This window comes from Motacilla alba, chromosome 28, assembly GCF_015832195.1.
Source record: "Motacilla alba alba isolate MOTALB_02 chromosome 28, Motacilla_alba_V1.0_pri, whole genome shotgun sequence".
NCBI classification, from domain to species: domain Eukaryota; kingdom Metazoa; phylum Chordata; class Aves; order Passeriformes; family Motacillidae; genus Motacilla; species Motacilla alba.
The window spans coordinates 3,158,232-3,178,698 of NC_052043.1; the positions used below are offsets into that span (position 1 = coordinate 3,158,232).

Consider the following 20,467-nt stretch of genomic DNA (forward strand, 5'->3'; position numbering starts at 1 on the left):
AGCCCAATCCCGGTGTCCCGGTGCACAGCCCAATCCCGGTGTCCCGGTGCACAGCCCATTCCCGGTGTCCCGCACAGCCCAATCCCGGTGTCCCGGTGCACAGCCCAATCCCGGTGTCCCGGTGCACAGCCCATTCCCGGTGTCCCGGTGCACAGCCCAATCCCGGTGTCCCGCACAGCCCATTCCCGGTGTCCCGGTGCACAGCCCAATCCCGGTGTCCCGGTGCACAGCCCATTCCCGGTGTCCCGCACAGCCCAATCCCGGTGTCCCGGTGCACAGCCCATTCCCGGTGTCCCGGTGCACAGCCCAATCCCGGTGTCCCGCACAGCCCATTCCCGGTGTCCCGGTGCACAGCCCAATCCCGGTGTCCCGCACAGCCCAATCCCGGTGTCCCGGTGCACAGCCCAATCCCGGTGTCCCGGTGCACAGCCCATTCCCGGTGTCCCGCACAGCCCAATCCCGGTGTCCCGGTGCACAGCCCAATCCCGGTGTCCCGGTGCACAGCCCATTCCCGGTGTCCCGGTGCACAGCCCAATCCCGGTGTCCCGCACAGCCCATTCCCGGTGTCCCGGTGCACAGCCCAATCCCGGTGTCCCGCACAGCCCAATCCCGGTGTCCCGGTGCACAGCCCAATCCCGGTGTCCCGGTGCACAGCCCATTCCCGGTGTCCCGGTGCACAGCCCAATCCCGGTGTCCCGCACAGCCCAATCCCGGTGTCCCGGTGCACAGCCCATTCCCGGTGTCCCGCACAGCCCATTCCCGGTGTCCCGCACAGCCCAATCCCGGTGTCCCGCACAGCCCATTCCCGGTGTCCCGGTGTCCCGGGCCGGGCATTGACCGCGGGTAACCCGCGCCGGGGAGTGGGCGTGGCCTAGCAGTTATGGGCAGCCAATCGCGCGGCGATGCGTCTCTCCATAACGCAGGGGGCGTGGCTTTGTCTCTGCCCACCACCACATTGCCCAATGGGGTGTTTGAAAAGGGCGGGGTGGGCGGAGCGCAGGGGATTTGGCCACGCCCCAGCGCGAGCGCGCTTAAAGGCGCCGGCCGGCGGCGCGCGGGAGCTGCTGAGGGGCCGCGCGCGCTCCCGCCGGGCCCGCAGGTAACGCGCGCTCCCGGAGCCCGACCCCGCCGGGGCTGAGGGGGGAACGGGGGCCCCGGCTCCACACAGCCCCTCTGGGTGTCCCCAGGCGCTCCTGGTGTGTGGGGGATGCCCGCCCACCGCGGGGGTTCCGCTGTGGGGCTCACAGCCCGGCACATGCTTCTGGTGCTGTCCCGTTTGTGGGTGGGCGTGCGGACAGCGAGCGGGGAAATTCTTGGTGGTTTTGGTTAAATGAACACGGGGTGGGTTGGAGGGGGAGTTTTCCCCAGGAGTTGGTCTGAGGAGAAGGGATGTCCCTTCCCCTGTGCTGTCCGGAGCCCATCGTGAGGGACCGTGAGGTGACCTGAGAGTTAGGGATGCTCTGAGGTGTCCTGAGGGTTGGGAAAGCTCTGTGAGGTGACCTGAGAGTTTGGGATGCTCTGAGATGTCCTGAGGGTTGGGAAAGCTCTGTGAGGTGACCTGAGAGTTGGGAAAACTCTGTGAGGTGACCTGAGGGATCAGGGATGCTCCACGAGGTGACCTGAGTGCTTGGGGGTGCTCTATGAAGTGACCTGAGAGATCGGGGATGCTCTGAGAGGTGACTTTAGGATGCTCCACGAGGTGATCTGAAAGTCTGGGATGCTCCACGAGGTGACCTGAGTGCTTGGGGGTGCTCTATGAAATGACCTGAGAGATCGGGGATGCTCTGAGAGGTGACTTTAGGATGCTCCACGAGGTGATCTGAAAGTCTGGGATGCTCCACGAGGTGACCTGAGTGTTTGGGGGTGCTCTACGAGGTGACCTGAGTGTTTGGGGGTGCTCTGAGGTGTCCTGAGAGGTGGGAATGCTCTATGAGGTGACCTGAAATGTGGGAACGCTCCGAGAGGTGGCTTTGGGATGCTCCACGAGGTGACCTGAGCGTTTGGGGGTGCTCCGAGTGACCCCAGTGCTCCTGTGCCGGCTCCCAGGGGACCCCAGGCCACGTGCGGGAGCCGGCAGGAAAACAGGAATGCAGCAAACGCAGGGATTTTCGGGGAGAACGGGAACACGGGAAACACAGCCCCGAGCTCTCCTGCGGGGCGTCAGGGCCCTTCCCCGCCGTGCAGATGTGCTCGGGGAAGAGGAGCTCGGCACGGCCTCCTGGTGAGTCCCACTGCCGGGGAATTCCCCTGGAGCAAACATCCCTGGAGAAACAAGGAGCCTGCAGTGGAGGGTTCTGTGGCTGATGGTCAGGGGGCAGCTCTGCGGCCAGAAGCTCGGCCCTGAAGGAGGAGTCGGGTGCCTGTCTGCACTCGTGACAGCCACTCATCATCCCAACGGAGGCTGAGGTTTTCCTCCTGTTTTCTCCACATCAGGAGGGCATGGGGCACTGACCTGGGGTCACTGAGAAACCTTTAGTTCTCAGCCCAGGAAGCTTTTATCACTGCCTCTCCTAAAAACTGAGTTTTTCTAAGAGGAGGAAGTGTGAGTTGCTCAGCTTTTGTTTCCTCACCTAAAAACTGAGTTTTTCTAAGAGGAAGAAGTGTGAGTTGCCCAGTTTTTGTTTCCTCACTTAGTGACTCCAAAGGAACGAAAAGGCCCAAGTTTCGGTTTTGATGGTGATGTGGCAATTGCCTGGAGGTGCTCTGGACAGGAGCAGGGCGGATGTGGTGCCTTTACCGGCTAAAAGAAAGGCGCCACAGGAAGCCGAGTGGGGCCGTGCTGGAAAATGTCAAGTGGCTGATAACGTGCTCGGTAATTTGAATTTGAATTGGTGGTGTTGAAGCTCTGTGTGTGTTTTAGGTAAAGGTGTGTCCAAAGCCTGCTGGAAATGGAAACTCCACTCCTACCCCCTTCACTGTCACAAGTTTGCTCTTTACTCAGACCTTTATTTTGGCTTGTCAGTGAAGTGGTTCCAAAGAAACACCCCATTTCCAGTTCTTCTGGGTCAGGTGCTCCCTCCAAGCAGAAGGCGTTTTTATTTAAATGATTTAAGGTGTCAGACAGGCTTAATTAAAAGGGAGGGTTTCTTCCCGCGGGTTTTTGTTTGGGAGGGTGTCCTCCGTGTTCCTGAACACTGTGGTACATCACGGTGTGCTGATTCCTGGGGGAGCCGCGGGGGGTGTTAGCACTTGGTATCCAAGAGCTGCGCCTGGCTCTGGTGAACCATGGAATGGTTTGGCATGGAAAGGACCTTGAAGATCAGCCCCTCCTAACCCTGGAACTTGTGTGTTTTCCAGCGGCTGTGTGTGTAACCCGGCAGCAGGGAGGGAGGGCTGAGCAGAGCTAGGGAGGGTCTGCATATACCGGGAAATATTTGCTTCTGTCCTGAACTTGTGGCATAAAATGCATGTCTGGTTTGGGAGGCTGCACAGATTGCACTTCAGTTCGTGTGTGAGTGTACCCCGGGTTGTGCACAGCGAGAGCAGAACTCAGGGGAGGGCTCCACTGGAAGAGCTTTTCCCTCTTGGGTGCCTGAAGGTGATGCAGAAAGCCTTCCATGGAAATGAAACCGAGAGCAATGGAGCACCTCTGCTGTGAGGGAAGGATGAGAGAATCGGGATTGTTCAAGCTTTGGGTGACCTTTTTGTGGCATTCCAGGGTCTGAAGGGAGCCTGCAAGAAAATGAGAGCCAGAGAGAGAGACCATTTGATAGGGCTGGAGTGCTGGGACACAGGGAATGGCTCCCACTGCCAGAGGGCAGGGATAGATCACATATTCGTAGGAAGGACTTCCCTGTGAGGGTGGGCAGGCCCTGGCACAGGGTGCCCAGAGCAGCTGGGGCTGCCCCTGGATCCCTGGCAGTGCCCAAGGCCAGGCTGGACAGGGCTTGGAGCAGCCTGGGACAGTGGAAGGTGTCCCTGCCATGGCAGGGGTGGCACTGGATGGGCTTTGAAGGCCCTCCCAACCCAAACCACTCTGGGATGCCACAATTCCCTGACAGCAGGAGTGAGGACACCTCACCCTTTCCTTTGAAACTTCATTGCTGCACTAAGGCGCGGTTGGCAAGAGAAAGGCTGTAATTAATGCAGAGGCCAAAGCTCCCCTCAGGGGTGCCCTGAACCCCTCGTTGTGGGGCGCTGGGAAGGAAAGCGGGAGCAGCATTGCAGAAGGGGTCAGGAGCAATGGCAGCTGCTGCCTTCCGTCCCTCCTGGGCTCCTCTTGGGTTTTCCTTGGGCAAGAGAGGCCGTGGGGACAGCTCGGGTGGCATCGCCGGTGGGTTTGGGCAGCTCCGGGCCGGGCAGGGGAACAAGCTCCGGGCCGGGCAGGGAGAGCAGCTCCAGGCTGGGGAACAAGCTCCGGGCCGGGCAGGGGGAATCAGCTCCGGGCCGGGCAGGGGGAAGCAGCTCCGGGCCAGGCAGGGAGAGCAGCTCCGGGCCAGGCAGGGGAACCAGCTCCGGGCCGGGGAACAAGCTCCGGGCTGGGCAGGGGGAGCAGCTCCGGGCAGGGCTGGGCAGGGGGAACGAGCTCCGGGCCGGGCCGGGCAGGGGGTACCAGCTCCGGGCTAGGCAGGGGAACCAGCTCCGGGCAGGGGGAACCAGCTCTGGGCTGGGCCGGGCAGGGGAACCAGCTCCGGGCTAGGCAGGGGAACCAGCTCCGGGCAGGGGTACTAGCTCCGGGCCAGGCAGGGGGAGCAGCTCCGGGCTGGACAGGGGGTACTAGCTCCGGGCAGGGCCGGGCAGGGGAATCAGCTCCGGGCAGGGGGAGCAGCTCCGGGCCGGGCAGGTGTGAGTGGCTGCTCCGAGCACGGGGCTGCAGCTCCAGCACCATCTTCTCCCACTGGCAGTGAGCCCCTCTGGTGTGCGGCAGCGCCTGCCAGTTCTCCGTGCGCTTCGCAGCTGGGCTTTGTGCAGACATCCCCCTCTCGCTGCTCGTGAATTAAACTATTTCTGGCGCGGTGACTCGCAGGCTGTAGCGGAGCGTGGCGTGAGCAGCAACGTGTCCTTGTGCAGATGAGTAAGCGGAAAGGGGACGTCCCTGAGCCGTGCCTGGCGTGGCTTTCCCCTCCCGGTAAAGGCAGGAGGCTGCAGCGTGCTGGGCTGGATTTATGACATAAAAGACTTTTTCGTAAAAAGACTTTCCTGTTCCTCATGGAGGCGAACATGCCCCTGGCATCACACGATTTAAATGTGTCTGTCTAGTGCAGGTACAAAATAGCAGGCTAAAATCCACTTCTTAGAGAGATCAAGGGTAATGGGATTCATCTCCAATCAGCTTGAAATCCCTTGAAACAATTAAAGCTCAGCCTGGCGACTCATAAGCACCAAAGGCTTTTGATCAGTGTAAACCTTAAATAAAATCAGCGTTTGGAAAACACTTTGTTTAGGCGATGATATCCCCCAAGACAAAGTGCTGAAAGCAGCGTGGGAGCCACCAAAAAAAAAAAAAAGAAAAGAAAAAAAGAAAAACCCAGCTGCAAAACGCTTATTTTGCTGGGAACAGGCTGAATGTGAGGTGTGCCGGGGCTGTGTCCCCCCAGAGGGACCCGAGATCCCCGGTGTGCCGAGGCTGGTGGGCAGGCGTGGGGCCAGAGCCTCCTTAAGAGGCGGCGGTGTGGGGTGACGAGCCGCTTCCAATTGCGAGGCAGCAGCACATGACATAAGATGCTCCAGATCTGCCTCCTGGGCGCTAGTTTAAAAATAAAGGATATTGCACGCCGGAGCGGAGCGGCTGCGGAGGGGAGGCTGCGGGAGCGGCGATGCGCGGTGAGGCTGCGGGGGCTGCGAGCCGAGCTTTGGGGACAGCGAGCCGAGCTTTGGGGACAGCGTCTGGGGGAAAAGGAGCCGTGGGTGTCTGGTTCTGCTGTGGGGTTTTGCCATGCCCGCTGTCAGAATTTCCTGTTATTTGGTGCAAATGCAGCAGGCTGGAGCGGTGCCTCTTTGGGGGTGCCTCGCTCACGTCGGTGGAGCTGCTTTGCTGTGACGTGTGGCTGTGTTTTAATTTTTTCCAACCTGTTTTCGCAGGGACGGTGCTGTGTGAGTCAGACGCCAGGATGGCACTTGCAGAACCTGTCCCCGTGGCTTATTGCAATTCAGCTCTTCAAGGGAGCTGTGAGGTGGCACGGGAGGATGTGCTGCTCAACTCTTCACCCAGGTTGGTCTAATTTAGGATTTTATTTAGGATTTATTTCTCTGTTTAGGATTTTATTTTACCCTGTTGTGAATTTTATTTACTCTGTTTATGATTATTTACCCTGTATATATAGAATTGTATTCTACCATGCTCACTTTGATTAATGATTTTGGAAGAGCTCTGCCTCTGCAGGGAACAGCTCATGTGCTGAACCTACACTGATCTCAAACTCCTGCTGGTAAGAGGCTGCTTAGATTTACAGACTAAAGAGCAGATTAGGGTCTATATCTCACCACAGCATAATGGGATCTAGCTGACTAAAACCTCTTTACCTAAATTTTTTGGGGCTGCATTGAACTACATGTCATAAGGGGGAGAGAAAGATGACTTGATTGACTGCGAGGAAAGTAGCTGGGGCTTTTCTGCTCATATTACTGGGTCATTTGCATGCTTTGATCATAAAAGCTGGTGGAGAAATGGTGCAGAACTATTGCAACTGAGGATTAATTTGTGCTGAAAAATGTTCTCAGTAATGAGGAGGGAACACGGAGATGGGAACATCTCATGATCCCCTTGGGGAAAATAAAGAAATTATTTACTCAGCCCTGGTTGCTGGCCTGCAGATTAGTTCAGAGAAGCAGTTCTGCTTTAGAACAGGACATGTGATCAGCCATGTCAGATCTTCCCTGGGCCTTGAACCTCCTCATATCCCCAAAGCAGCCATAGTTGTGTGTTCCCTAGAAATTCAGAATCAATGTAGATTAGAGGGAAGAGATTTCCCCTTACCCTGAAACTCACACGGTGCCTGTGCTGGTTGTCTTGTCTCTGGCCTGGTAGAAAGGAAGTAAAAGGTGGGACTTGGTGGGAGCCCTGCCTGGCTTGGGCTGAGGAGTTTGTGACGGCCCAGAGGAGCTCTCAGCTGTGTGCAGTGTGACTGTGATGGGCAGAGTCAGGGCTCCTTTCTGCCCCAGAGCTGCCCCTGTGGTGTTTGGGGTTATTGTGATGTCAGGGCCCTTCTGGAAGAGCCTCTTGGTGCTGCAGGTGCTGCTGTTGAGAAGGGAAAACACCAGCCTGGAGGAACAACACCTGAGTGATGGGCTGAGGCAAAGGGCCTGGTAGGGCCAGGCAGGATGGAAAGTTTGGGTCTCCTCAGTGTCACCTCAAATCAGCTAAAACTGGGACATCAATGGTCCTGGCAGGGCATCGCCCAGGGCAGGGAACAAAGCAGCAGCTGCCTGCTTGGAGGGTGGGATTCCCAAATCTCACTGGTCTGGCTTCCAGCTCCTGCTCTCAAGTGGGCCATGAGCCTTGATTATCCCTTACCCTCCTCGCTGGGGCTGTGAGACAGTCCAGCTTGGAAAGGGATGGAGTAAGAACAGTTTTGCAAGCAGGCAAGTGGTGCTTCACCAGCTCCTGCAGGGCTGAAAGGGAAAGGACAGCTCAGCTGGGAGGAGTGGCTGAAGCACATGGGGATGAGCTCGTTTCTGTTTCTTCCCAAGCATCTGGTGGGAGCCCTGGTTTTAATAGGAATACCTAAGAACAAGATTTCCTGTTCAATCAATTTCCTGCTCTTTTGCAGGAAATCTCCGCGGGTTTCCCCATGGGCTGACTCCAGAGTGTCCCCAGGGCCTCCCCTGTTGTTGGACTCACGTATTGCAAACAGGAGATGAGTTCCAGACCCAAGTGTCCCTTCCTGCCCCCCTTCTCCTCCTCCTCCCAGCTGCAGACTCTTTATTCCAGGCACCTGGAGCAGCCTTTAGGAATCAAATGATGGCTGTTTTTAGGATGATGTTTATGCATTCTTCTGCAGCTTGTCTGCAATGAGAGCTGCAATTAGGACAATACTCATGTGTCCAAAACCAGCACAGGCAGAGCTTGCACACTCGGAGGGAGCTGTTCCATTGCTGGGGCCGTGCAGGGCAGTGACTTAATAAAGTCACCTGCAGAACATCAGGGATCACTCTGACATCCAAGGACTGAGTGACATTAAGGGATGGAGCAAACCTGCCTGTGGCAGGCAGCCCTCAGTGTTCTCATCCAGGGAGAATTCCTTTTGCCTTGCAGAACTGCTGAGCCACACAACAGCGAGCCAGGGGAAGAGTCCAAGATGGACACATACCAGGTGAACTCACTCGGTCCCAAAGGTGAGTGGATGGCAGTTTGGGGACTGTGGGGTACCTGAAATTATTGTTGCAGTGAGAGAGGGATTTGTCAAGCCATGACAATGGAAGAAGCAGCTCAGCTGCAGGATGGGCTGTGCAGAAGTGTCTGTAACTCAAGACTTTAAAGCACAGCTGTGCTTCAAGGATTAAATAGGCAGTGTCAGTGCCTGGTGCTCATCTACCAGGTACCAGTGTCCTGCTTTCAGTCCTCCTTAAAAGAAAAAAACCCTAAAAATAGCAGAGTATAAGATGCAGGAAACTTTCACCTTACCAGTGCAAGAGCCTTAGGGCAGCAGGGCAGGTTAGAGGGACTGTCAGTGGAAAATGTTGAGGCTTCTGGTCTAAAATACTGGGGGTCACATGGCAAAATTGCCACAAAGAAGGGGCCAAAAAAGAGCTGTGGGAGGGGGTGTGACAACATTTGCTATCGTATGCTTGAGACTTGTGTTTCTATTGCTGTTATGGCAGCAGGAAATTTGTAAATCTAAGATGCTGAACACTTTCCTTTCACAGCAGCCTCCTCCTCTCCTGGCTCCAGTGTGTGGACAACACGTCGTGATGGAGAGGTCAGGCTGAGGATGGAAGAGCAGGGCCCTGGCAGCGAGGCCCCAAAGACTGTGCACCAGCTCTTGCAGGAAAGTGTCAGCAAGTACAGTGACTATTACGCCCTTGCATCCAAAAAAGATGGCCAGTGGATAAAGCTGACGTATAAGATGTACTATGATCAGTGCTGGAAAGCAGCCAAAAGCTTTCTGAAGGTAAGAGATGGTTGAATTCTCTTTGGCATATTCACAGAATCTTAAAACAGAATGGTTTGGGTTGGAAGGGACCTCAAAGCCCATCCAGTGCCACCCCTGCCATGGCAGGGACACCTTCCACTGTCCCAGGCTGCTCCAAGCCCTGTCCAGCCTGGCCTTGGGCACTGCCAGGGATCCAGGGGCAGCCCCAGCTGCTCTGGGCACCCTGTGCCAGGGCTGCCCACCCTGCCAGGGAACAATTCCTGCCCAATATCTGATGTAAATCTCTCTTCTTTTAATTTAAAACTGTTCTCCCTCTTCCTACCACTGTGTCAAAACAAAACAAAGTCAAGTTTAATGTTCACTCATTGAAGTGCTGGAATGGCTGCAGTCAAGTCTCTCTTAAATCTGCAAGTTCCCTGAATGCAGATGAATCTTGCAGTGACAGGGGAATACCTGAACGTGCTATGGACACCTTGGTATTTCATTTTTTCGACAGTTGCTTCCACATTTAACCAAGAAAAAAAGCATGTAAGGAAACATTTAAAGTGAGGTGTTTGAGGTGTATGGCAAACCTGGACACTGCCCCTTCAGAGGCTTGGAAAGGTTCATCTTTCTGAGAAAAAAAGGGATGCTTACAAACCAGACTTACATGTGCCATGTGGCCCAGCCTGTTGCTGGTGCTGCTGGGATTGGGAGACTTGGAGACAGAAACCAACACTACCTGTTTTTACTGTTGGGATCAAGTCTTATCGCTTCAAGTTAAGGCCAGGCTGGTTTTACTCCTGTGGTGGGATCTTCCCCTCTGGGTCAAAAGCTGAGTCTGGCTGAGGGAGTTAAAGACTGGGACTCCAAGAGCTGGAATTTCATAGCCAAGTGTGACTGCCCCTGGGGCTTGTTGCTCTGGCCAGTATTGATATCTGCCATTCCCAACTTGTACCAAATGTCCCAGGAGGTGGTGTTTGACTTCACCTCTCAGCTCCTCATTCCCAGCCCAAGGGGAGCTGGTAACTCCCTGGACTGCAGGTGGAGATTCCTGTGAGTGAATTCCAGTGAGCCAGTCTTTCCAAGGGCTGACCTCAGCAAATCCCTGTTCTCCTGCCCACTCACAGTGGGACACTGGTGTGAAACTTTCACTGGTTCCGTCCTGGCTCCTGGGGAGTTTTTCAGTGTAAGAACATGAGCTCTTCCCTCAGTGCTGTGCTCCCAGCAGAGATCTGCAAACGATCCCTGGGCTTTGTCCAGAGGAGAAGGCAGACTGGTAGAGCTTTGTCCAGAGGAGAAGGCAGGCTGGTAGAGCTTTGTCCAGAGGAGAAGGCAGGCTGCTGTGGAGCTTTGTCCAGAGGAGAAGGCAGGCTGCTGTGGAGCTTTGTCCAGAGGAGAAGGCAGGCTGCTGTGGAGCTTTGTCCAGAGGAGAAGGCAGGCTGCTGTGGAGCTTTGTCCAGAGGAGAAGGCAGGCTGCTGTGGAGCTTTGTCCAGAGGAGAAGGCAGGCTGCTGTGGAGCTTTGTCCAGAGGAGAAGGCAGGCTGCTGTAATGCCATCTCTTGTTTACAGCTGGGCCTGGAGCGTTTCCATGGAGTGGGCATCCTGGGATTCAATTCTGCTGAGTGGTTCATTGCTGACATTGGAGCCATCCTTGCAGGGTAAGACTCTTGTTTCTTGCCGTGCGTTTTGCTTTGGCAGGCAGAGAGTGACTGCAGTATTCACATGAGAAGCAGGTTTTGATTAAAAGCCCAGTAAAACAAACAAAATCCACCCCAAACCCAATAGCTTAGATTTGGATTTAATGAAGGAAGCTGAACTATTTCATAATGAATTAATGAGACAAAAATCAAATACTTTTTTTTTTTAGCCAGCTGCTTCTCTCAAAATAAGATGACCAGCAGGTTAATCTAAAAGCATTCTTATGTACACAGTGATTAGGGAAATACCAGAGAATCCCATGGCTGGATTGTGATATCTGCCTTCCTCATGAGATATTTTGATCCCTTGCACCACTCTTGACATTTCCCATGCCCCAGAACAGAATCTTTCCTCTTGGAATTAAGCTCTCCTCTTTTTGTTGTCATTTTATGGGATATTGTTCCTAAAGTTTTTTCTCTGAAATTTGCCAGCAACTCTGCTTGTCCTCTGACTCTGTTTTGCTTTTCTGTTCTGTTTGTCCCTTTTCCAGGGGATTTGCTGTTGGGATCTACACTACAAACTCTCCCGAAGCCTGTCATTATGTAGCAGAGAACTGCAGTGCCAACGTTATCGTGGTGGAAAACCATAAACAGCTGCAGAAAATCTTAGAAGTAATGATGTTTTTTAAATGGCTGGGGGTTACAGCAACCTGTTGGCAGATGTGGGAGGGTAAAATGCTGTGGGAGGGCATTACCTGAGGGGAGTGCTGGGTCTGGGAGCAGAGGTGAATTCCTTGGTGTGCTCCTTGCTCCAGCCAGGTCAGCTGGCACTGGCACTGTGTCTCAGAAGAGGTGAAGTGGTGCTTTCACTTAAAAGCCTTGGGCTTAAAATAGAAGAAGCCAAAATGAACAACTGAGCATCCTCTAGGTTGTCTGGCACCACCCCAGCTCAAATTATGACTGTTTCTAGTGAGGCAAACCCATTCTTTCAGGAGCACAGATGGGATTCTCTCAGCTTTACATGAAGTGGCAAATCTGAGGAGCGTGCTAAGTGGAGTTACAGGGGTCTAAAAGGGACAAGCAGCATTTGCTCCTTCTCACAAATCTCCCTTCTTAAACAGATTGAACACAGACTACCTCATCTGAAGGGCATCGTCCAGTATGGCGAGGAGATCAAAGAGAAGAGACCAAATCTGTACTCGGTAAGTCCTGGGTTTCCTCATGGCCTCTAAGTGCTGGTTGTGTTCAGCTGATGGCTGCAAGTACCTGTCACCCGCCCTGGGGCTTTGAACGTCTGGTGGGTGACATCCCTGTCCATGGCCTTGGAATGGGATAGTCTTTAAGGTCCCTTCCAAGCCAAACCAGCCCGGGGTTCAGTGACTGTGATCCCCTGAGCTGGTCTTGGCTGTGGTGGGCAGGAGGTGTCTGCTGTTGTTGTGTCTGGTGTTGCTGTTGTGCAACCTGGATAATCCATGCTCTAAGGGGGCTGGTGACCTTTGCTAGACACCTTGGGCCCCACAGTTACTCCAGGGAGTTGCCACAGAGCTGTAAAGCCGCTGGGCGTGGGTCTGTCTCCTTTCTACTCCCTGTGTCAGCCAGGAAGCACTGTGGGGTGACAGTGTGGGTTTACAGCCTCGTCCAGAGGTCTGGGCAGGGAGGACAGCTTCCTTCTTTTGGTGTGTAGCAAAGAGTTTAATTTTTCCTGTGGGTGATACCTTACAAAGGGACTGAGCTCTTCTGTTCTCTGCAGTGGAGGGAGTTCATGGAGCTGGGCAGGGACGTGCCGGACGCGCGGCTCCGCGAGATCATCGCGTCCCAGAAACCCAACCAGTGCTGCACCCTCATCTACACCTCGGGCACCACGGGGCAGCCCAAGGGTGTCATGCTCAGCCACGACAACGTGAGTGCCCAGTGCCACCCCAGGGGTGCTGAGGGAGAACATCCTGAGCTGGGAGGGACCCTCAGGGATGATCAGCCTAGCCCCTGTCCCTGCACAGGCACCCCAACAACCCCACCCTGAGCCCCCCTGGCAGCGCTGTCCAAACGCTCCTGGAGCTCTGGCAGCCTTGGGGCCGGGAGCATTCCCTGGGGAGCCTGGGCAGTGCCCAGCAGCCTCGGGGGGAAGAACCTTTCCCTGAGCTCCATGGCAAGCCCTGGCACAGCTGCAGCCCTTGCTGGGCTCCTGTCCCTGTCCCAGAGCAGAGCTCAGCCCCTGCCCCTGTGCCTCCCCTCAGTCTCCTGTGCTCCAGCTGAACCAGCCGAGTGCTGCTGTTGAGATCCCGGGATGCTGTAGCTGTGTTGTGCCTCGTGTGTTCTGTGCTGTCCCTGCTCTGAAGCCCCTGTGGGTTCCTGTTGCAGCTGACGTGGACAGCGGTGGTGGCCGCGCGCTCCATCATGCTGAGCGATGCCCACGACAGGCAGGAGGAGGTGGTCAGCTACCTGCCCCTCAGCCACATTGCTGCACAGATGTGTGATATTTGGGCAGCCATGGCCCTCGGAGTGCAAGTTTACTTTGCCCGACCAGATGCGTTGAAGGTAAAAAAATAAGATAATAAACTTGTACTCACCCTCCTGCTTGAGCTGGGGTGGGTGCTTGAAACAAGGCTGTGCTATCTCGTGGTTCTGTCAGCTTTCCTAAATGGGTTTGCTTTGCCCCCTGACCAACTGCCCCCGTTGGTTTGACTGGAGCCTGACCTTCACCTTTTGACTCAGTCACAAGCTGGGAGAAGCTGACCCAGCACTTCAGAATTGGGATCTGCTGAGTTCTCACCTGACACCTGGTGCCACATCAGGAACTGGTTGAGCAAGAGCCTTGTGTTTGCTCTGCCCGCATTGCACCATGGCCCCAGCTAGACCTGAGTCCTGACTGAAGGATTCTTGTGTCTGCGCTGGCACTGAAAGCATCGACCCTTGCTCTTCCCAGTTTCCACTGGAATGCCTCAGGGGCTCCCTTCTCTTGGTGGTGCTGCAAAAAAAACAAACAATTCCTCAAAACTGATGGCACATTCCCAAGTTTTTGCTAGTGACCAGTACTGACCTGAAGTCTGCAGTGAATCACTTCTAAAAACTGCTTCCAATCCTGCTTCTCTCAGGGCAGCTTGGTGGAGACCCTGCGAGAAGTGAGGCCAACTGCTTTTTTGGGAGTTCCTCGTGTCTGGGAGAAAATGGAAGAGAAAATGAAATCAGTGGGCATGAAAGCCTCAGCGCTCCGGAGGAAAGTGGCGACGTGGGCCAAGGGCGTGGGGCTGCAGACCAACCTGAAGAGGATGAATGGGTAACTATGAGCTACATTTCAGGGGTGCTGATAGTTTTAGGAGAACTCTCCTGTCAGATCAGGATTTTATTCCATCCAGGGGTTATATTCCATCCCAGATTATATCTCGTGTGACAGACCAGTGATGCTTGGACCCAAGGGGGAGCAGCAAGGGCTGGAGGGGAGAAATAATCCATTATTTTACTGGATGAACTGAAGCAGGATGGGTGAAGGTGAAAGGAGGAAGGGGGGGAGTTGTAAGTGTGCTGTTTTCCTGGTGCAGGTGCTCCGAGGAGCCGGTGAATTTCCGCCTGGCCAGGCAGTTGGTGTACAGGAAGGTGCGCAAGGCCATCGGGCTGGACCGCTGCACCAAGTGCTACACGGGGGCTGCTCCCATCACCAGAGACACCCTGGAATTCTTTCTGAGCCTGAACATTCCTGTGCTGGAGCTCTATGGGATGAGTGAGAGCTCTGGGCCTCACACCATCTCCCTACCTCACGCCTTCAGGCTTGGCAGGTGAGCGCCTTCCCGGCAGCAGAGGGAGGGCACGTCCATCTCCTGCTGCAGCTCATCCCCAGAGCCTTGCTGCCACTGAAAGGTCCCTGGGGAGCCACGCCACAGGTGCAGAGATCTGCCAAGGGCAGCAGCAGCAGGGATATGTGAAATTACCTTGGCCGAGTTCTGTGGGAGCTGGGGAAGAAATGAGGGGCTGGTGGGATGAAGGAAAAGTTGGTAACTCCAAGCTACCTTTCGCTTTAATGGCAAATGACTAAAGGGTGCAGGGTGTCTCTGAACAGCTTGTTCAGTCTGCACAGTGAAAGTTTGCTGCCAAGGACAGAAATGTGCTCATTCAAAGCTCAGGTGTTGAGAACAATGAGTGCAAACCAGCAGGTGTGTGAGCACTGATCTCTGCAATAACAACTCTTTCTGCAGCTGCCCTTACACGAGCAGATGCCTTTGAAACTCTTTGCTGTGCTGAAAAAGCTGCTGGGCTTTGTTCAAACCCTTCAGCTGGAGAGGTGCTGCTGTAACTTCTGCTTGAATTCAGTTTAAAATTAATAAATTAATAAGTAAATTAATCCTTGCTGTGTTTCAGCTGTGGGAAGGAGCTGGCAGGGTGCCACACCCTGATCCATAAGCCAGACAAGGATGGCATTGGGGAGATCTGCTTCTCAGGAAGACACATCTTCATGGGCTACCTGAACATGGAGGACAAAACCAAAGAAGCCATCGATGAAGATGGCTGGCTGCACTCAGGGGACCTGGGCAAGCACGACAAGGATGGATTCCTCTTCATCACAGGCAGAATTAAAGGTAACACATCCCCTGACTTTATCTTGATGTTGTGCAGCACTATGAGATCAGTGAGTTGTTGATGCTGGGAAAGACCTCGTGGAGCCCAACTGTTTCCTTAGCACTGCCAAGGCCACCACTAACCTGTGTCCCCAGTTGCCCCATCTTTTAAATCCCTCCAGGGATGGTGGCTCCACCACTGCCCTGGACAGCCTGTTCCAATGCTGAACAGTGAAGAAATTTTTTCCCAATATCCAACTTAAACCTCCTCTGGTACCGGGGGCACTCTGCTGGTTGTGTGGCTGTGACTTGCACAGAACATTCAAATCCTTCTCCTCCTGGAGGTTCCACTTGAATGTGGCTTCAGGGTGTCCTCCCCTGTGGTGGGAGGAGAGGGGCAGCCTCTGGAGCCAGGTGTGTTTGCAGAGTGAGGGAGAAGCCCTCTGATTTCAGCACCAGTGCAGTTACTGCTTTGTGGGCTTGTTTCACCAGCAGCTCCCTCAGTTTCAGGAGCTTTGCTGGGTGAGCTCCAAGGAAAACAGCAACAGCAGCTTAACTGTTGTGCAAGTGCCTTGTAGCAATGTGGCTCTTGGGACAGAGCTTGAGCAACTCCAGACAAAGCCAATGCCACTCAAGCCTTCAGCCCTCAAGAGGGAGAGGTGCTCACGTGAGGGCAGCTCTGAGGAACAGGAGTTGAGCAGGGGGCTCCCCTCTGCTCTGCAGCACACAGGAACCTCCTTTCGCTTCCATTTCTGGTAATTTGGGTGCCAGCTTAGGAGCTTTAGAGGCTCAGGTGTCTGTGCCAAGGGGCTCACTTGCATTGCCAGGCTGCAAACACCCCTGGAGCCCCAGGGCAGCTTTGTCTGGCTGAGTGTGAGCAGCTCCTGCTCCTCTCCTCTCTCCAGGCCTGCTGCAGTCATGGGATCAGCACTGGGGCTGGAAAAGCCCTTTAAGATCATTGAGTACAGCACCCCCAAGGCCACCACTAAACCTCATCCCCAAGTGCCACATCCCCACGTTTTGGAACACCTGGGGATGGTCACCCTGGGACTTTCCCCGTCCTGGTGCTGCCTTCTCCAGCTCTGCTGGCACAGACTCGCTCGGATGCAGCAGACACAAAGGAGCAGTTGAGTTGTTGCAGATTGTGGGAAGGGGAGAAGCTCCAAGCATTAATCAGGATTTGATTGTTTTCCAGAGCTCATCATCACAGCAGGAGGTGAGAACATCCCTCCTGTTCCAATTGAGGATGCTGTCAAGAATGCTGTTCCCATCATCAGCAACGCCATGTTGGTTGGGGACAAAGCCAAATTCCTTTCTATGCTCCTGACACTAAAGGTAATGGCACACAGGGTGGGGATGCACCACCTGTGCTGCTGAATCGCAGTAATTCCAGGCAGGAAGAGTTGTTACACATTTTTAGTGTCTTGTGCAGGCAGCAGCCCAGAGCTGCCAAGAGCAGCTGAAGGCACAGAGCTGTCACTTGCCCAGACCATCAGGCCCTGCTGCTGCTCAGGGCAGCTTTGTCTGATCCATGGAGGGCAGGAAGAAAAGGAAGGAAAAGACCCAAAAGTGAGGCTGAGAAAAGAAAGCTTTCTGCTCTCCTCACCTGTTTCAGTCTCTCCCAGAGCAGTGTGGGAGGTAAAAAGCTGTCAGGGGTTTCTCTGTCAGACTCTGGCTTTGAACTCCACCAGGACACATCCGGGGTGGCCTGTGCTGACTGTCAGAGTGGGAATTGCTCCTCAGTGACACCAAGGCCCACAGCCTTGCCTGGGGCAGGAGGTCTGAGCCAGGCCCCGGAGGTGGCCCTGGGAGTGGCCCTGCTGCACTTGTGGCTGAGTGCTGTGTGTGACTCCCAGACTGCTGCACAGTGTAGGGAGTAAACTGTGCCCCAGAAGAGGTCTGGAAAACCGTGATTAGCTTTGGACAGCACAGAAGGAATTTGGCAGATGAGCTCTGTACCCTGCTGGCTCCTGAGTAGGCAGAGAGCTGAGGGGGTTTATCTGTGTTTTGTCCCCAGTTTCCACTGGCAGCCAGGGGTTGGAAGAGAGCTGGGGGGCTGCTGGGGTTGGAGTGGGGAAGGGACCCCGGGACCCATCCCAGGGGAGCATCCAGGACCCTCCTTGGTGCAGAGGGCCTCGGGGGCTCAGCACTGCTCAGTTTCCTGCTGTGGTTGGCCCGCAGTGCGTTGTGGATGCAGACACGGGTGAGCCCGGAGATGACCTCTCTCCAGAAGCTCTGGAATTCTGTCAGAAGCTGGGCAGCAAGGCCACCAAGGTCTCAGAAATCATCAGCAGCAAAGACAAGGCCATCTACACTGCCATCCAGAAAGGGATCTCTGCTGTCAATGAGGGAGCTGTGTCCAATGCCCAGAAAGTCCAGAAGTGGGCCCTGCTGGAGAAGGACTTCTCCCTCTTTGGTGGAGAGCTTGGTGAGTGCTGGGGGGGTGTCTGGGGTTTCCCCCTTCCCTGGTATTGAGCACAACACAAGCACGACCCCCCGTGCGCAGAGCTGCCCCCAGCCTTTCCTCGCTGTGGCTTTTCCTTGTGGCAGTTTGGGGTGGGATGAACTGGGCTGAGTTCCCCCTTCTGCCCCGCAGCGCTGCGGGGAGCAGCACCCACCCTCGCGCTGGGATGCCCCGTGCAGAGTCATGGAACATCCTGAGCTGGGAGGGACCCTCAGGGATGATCAGCCCAGCCCCTGGCCCTGCACAGGCACCCCAACAACCCCACCCTGAGCCCCCCTGAGAGCTCCTGGAGCTCTGGCAGCCTTGGGCCATTCCCTGGCAGCCTGGGCAGTGCCAGCAGCCTCGGGGCGCCGCTGTGCTGCTTCTGCTCCCAGGGGAGGGAGATGTTAAACCCCAGGAGAAGTTTAGAACAGGTCACTGCTGCCGTGTTGTGCCTCTCCCCTCCAGCCCTGCTGGGTGCTCTGGGTGCTGCCCCCCATGAACCCCGTGCTGGCTCCCCACAGGCCCCACCATGAAGCTGAAGAGGCCGGTGGTGGCTCAGAAGTACCGGCAGCAGATCGCTCAGTTTTACACGGACACCGACGCCCCCTCGGGGGGGCCCTCAACCCGGCCCTAGAGCCTGCACTGGAAGCACCCCCGAGGACACTCCCAGCTGCCCAGGAGGGATTCCCTGGATCCTGTTGAAATAAAGAAGCTCAGCCTTCAGGCAGCCCCTCGGCGTCGCTTTGCTGTCCGTGTCCTGCCCTGCAGCGTGGTGAGCGTGGTCCTGCCCGTGTTCTCCTGTGGCTTGTGTTCCATGCTGAGATATCCCAAATATCTCAACTTTGTATTTTTTATTTCCGTTTTTATAAGGGCAATATGATGTTTACCTTAAATCCACGTGACGTGTTACGTTCTAACCAAAGTTTTCTTTTCCTGAGATGAATGTAAAACAGGAGCTGCAAATCAGGAGCTGCCCTTTTTCCACTAAGGGAGAAAGGCAGATTTCATTTTCCAGCAGTGTCCTCACTCCCTGCTGCACGTTTCCCTGCATGCTGATGGCATCCCAATAATTTTAAATCTCCTTCCCCACAAACTATTCCCGTCTGAGATGACAAACGCTGTGTGACTACACGCAGCAGTGGAGGAGGAACCTCACACGAACTGGGCTTGTCTGTGCAATATTTTGAGTTTGTTTTACCTTTTTGAGTTGTAATGAAGCCATAAATTGTATTGTTGAAGTTGTATCCGTGGCTGGTATTCTGGGAAGTGATTTACTCCAGGGATTATTTATAAGGCTGTGTACAATGTGTGAATCTGTGTGCTACAATCCAGGAGTTGTGTCTGCAGTGGGGAGAGGCTGGCTGGGCTGAGGCTCTGTGGCTGTGCTTGGGGAGATGGTGCTGGGAGCCCAGGTGGTTCTCCTGAGGGTCTGTGACCAGCCAGCCCAGAGCTGTGCAGGAGCTGAGTGGTGACCTCTGCCTGGAGGACAGACTGCCCCTCCTGCAGCTAGGAGCTCCTGCTGCTCTCTGCAGGGCTCCTTCCAGGCTGAGCCGTGCCAGCAGGGACAGGAGAGCCTGTGAAGGGCTCACTGCTCACCAGGAACCCTCACCATTCCAGGCTGTGCTGTGCCAGCAGGGACAGGAGAGCCTGTGAAGGGCTCACTGCACACCAGGAACCCTCACCATTCCAGGCTCAGCCGTGCCAGCAGGGACAGGAGAGCCGGTGCACAGCTCACTGCTCACCAGGAACCCTCACCTTTCCAGGCTGAGCTGTGCCAGCAGGGACAGGAGAGCCTGTGAAGGGCTCACTGCACACCAAGAACCATCACCATTCCAGGCTGTGCTGTGCCAGCAGGGACAGGAGAGCCTGTGAAGGGCTCACTGCACACCAGGAACCCTCCCCTTTCCAGGCTGAGCCGTGCCAGCAGCTGCAGGAGAGCCTGTGCACAGCTCACTGCTCACCAGGAACCCTGAGCTGGGCAGGGCAGAGCAGCCCAGCTCCGAGTGCCAGTTCCCTTTCCCATGAAGGGAGGAGCACTGGGAGGAGGGGGGGCAGTGCTGGTGTCAGGGCAGGGTGGGCTCAGGGGGGTTAAACCCAGAACTGTCTCTGCCTTGGGGCAGTGGAATTCCAGCGCCTGGTGGAAGGGTGGGAATGCACTGCCGGAACCGCAGCTCCCCCTGTGCCAGCGTGTGCTGGGCTGGCTGGAATTGCTGTGTCCAAGTGTAATAAACTCCTCTGTTCGTGTCTCTGAACTCTCACTCGTTCCTGGGCTGGGGCAGGGCCGGGGCTGGGTGGGCTTGCCTCAGGCGGGGACAGCTGAGCTGTGCCTGGGCCATGCCCGGGGCTGGAGCTGCTCCCTGGGCAGCCACGGACAGGGACACTCCCTCGGGGGAGGGGAGGGATGGTGCCAGGGCTCTGTCCTGGTGCCAAGGGAGCAGTGGGGACCCCTCAAATCCCGCGGGAGCTGCCCCAGGCAAAGCCCTGCTCCAAGGGCAGGGATCCCTCCCCTCAACAGACAAAGCTCTGATGGATTGAGGGACATTGGAGCCACCCCCTGCTTAAAACAATCCCCTTCTCCTTGGCTTTTCCCCTCCCGGGCCCAATGGTGGCGCCTGTGCCATGAGGGGAGGTTTTGGGAAAGGCACAGTGCCATCCCTGGAGAAACAACACAACTGAAAAACACTTCCACGTTTTACTTTTCCATCTTACTTTATTTCACTTTTTCTAGAAAATTCCTCCATAGTTCCACAAATTTAACAAAAAGTTTAAAATTCAGGACAAACAATCCTGTAACGTATTACAAACATGAGTTTTTTTGTGTTT

The 20,467-nt window shown here is 55.3% G+C and overlaps 1 protein-coding gene across 5 annotated transcripts; it reads left to right on the plus strand.

The window, feature by feature from the left end:
- The first annotated feature begins 1,044 nt into the window (after positions 1–1,044).
- ACSBG2 (acyl-CoA synthetase bubblegum family member 2) lies at positions 1,045–18,882 on the plus strand. Of its 5 annotated transcripts, none has more exons than XM_038164051.1 (15): positions 1,045–1,099; positions 6,022–6,151; positions 8,195–8,274; positions 8,806–9,050; positions 10,584–10,672; positions 11,203–11,323; positions 11,773–11,853; positions 12,402–12,551; positions 13,010–13,186; positions 13,744–13,925; positions 14,188–14,421; positions 15,002–15,219; positions 16,394–16,533; positions 17,380–17,626; positions 18,166–18,882. In XM_038164051.1, exons 2-15 carry the CDS (start codon positions 6,051–6,053, stop codon positions 18,276–18,278), a joined length of 2,178 nt encoding a protein of 725 aa, XP_038019979.1. In that variant the 5' UTR covers positions 1,045–1,099; positions 6,022–6,050; the 3' UTR covers positions 18,279–18,882. The 5 variants fall into 5 exon arrangements, with proteins under 5 accessions (XP_038019979.1, XP_038019978.1, XP_038019977.1 ...); XM_038164050.1 differs by lacking the exon at positions 1,045–1,099 and adding an exon at positions 5,637–5,763 and having other exon boundaries at positions 8,809–9,050; XM_038164049.1 differs by lacking the exon at positions 1,045–1,099 and adding an exon at positions 5,638–5,763.
- Positions 18,883–20,467: the final 1,585 nt, after the last annotated feature.

What these genes read in the sequence shown, in the direction of transcription:
- ACSBG2 (XM_038164049.1), top strand. An exon ending in TCATGCTCAGCCACGACAAC is followed by an intron (nt 12,552 to 13,009) that starts GTGAGTGCCCAG and finishes TTCCTGTTGCAG; the next exon opens with CTGACGTGGACAGCGGTGGT. An exon ending in CCCGACCAGATGCGTTGAAG is followed by an intron (nt 13,187 to 13,743) that starts GTAAAAAAATAA and finishes TGCTTCTCTCAG; the next exon opens with GGCAGCTTGGTGGAGACCCT.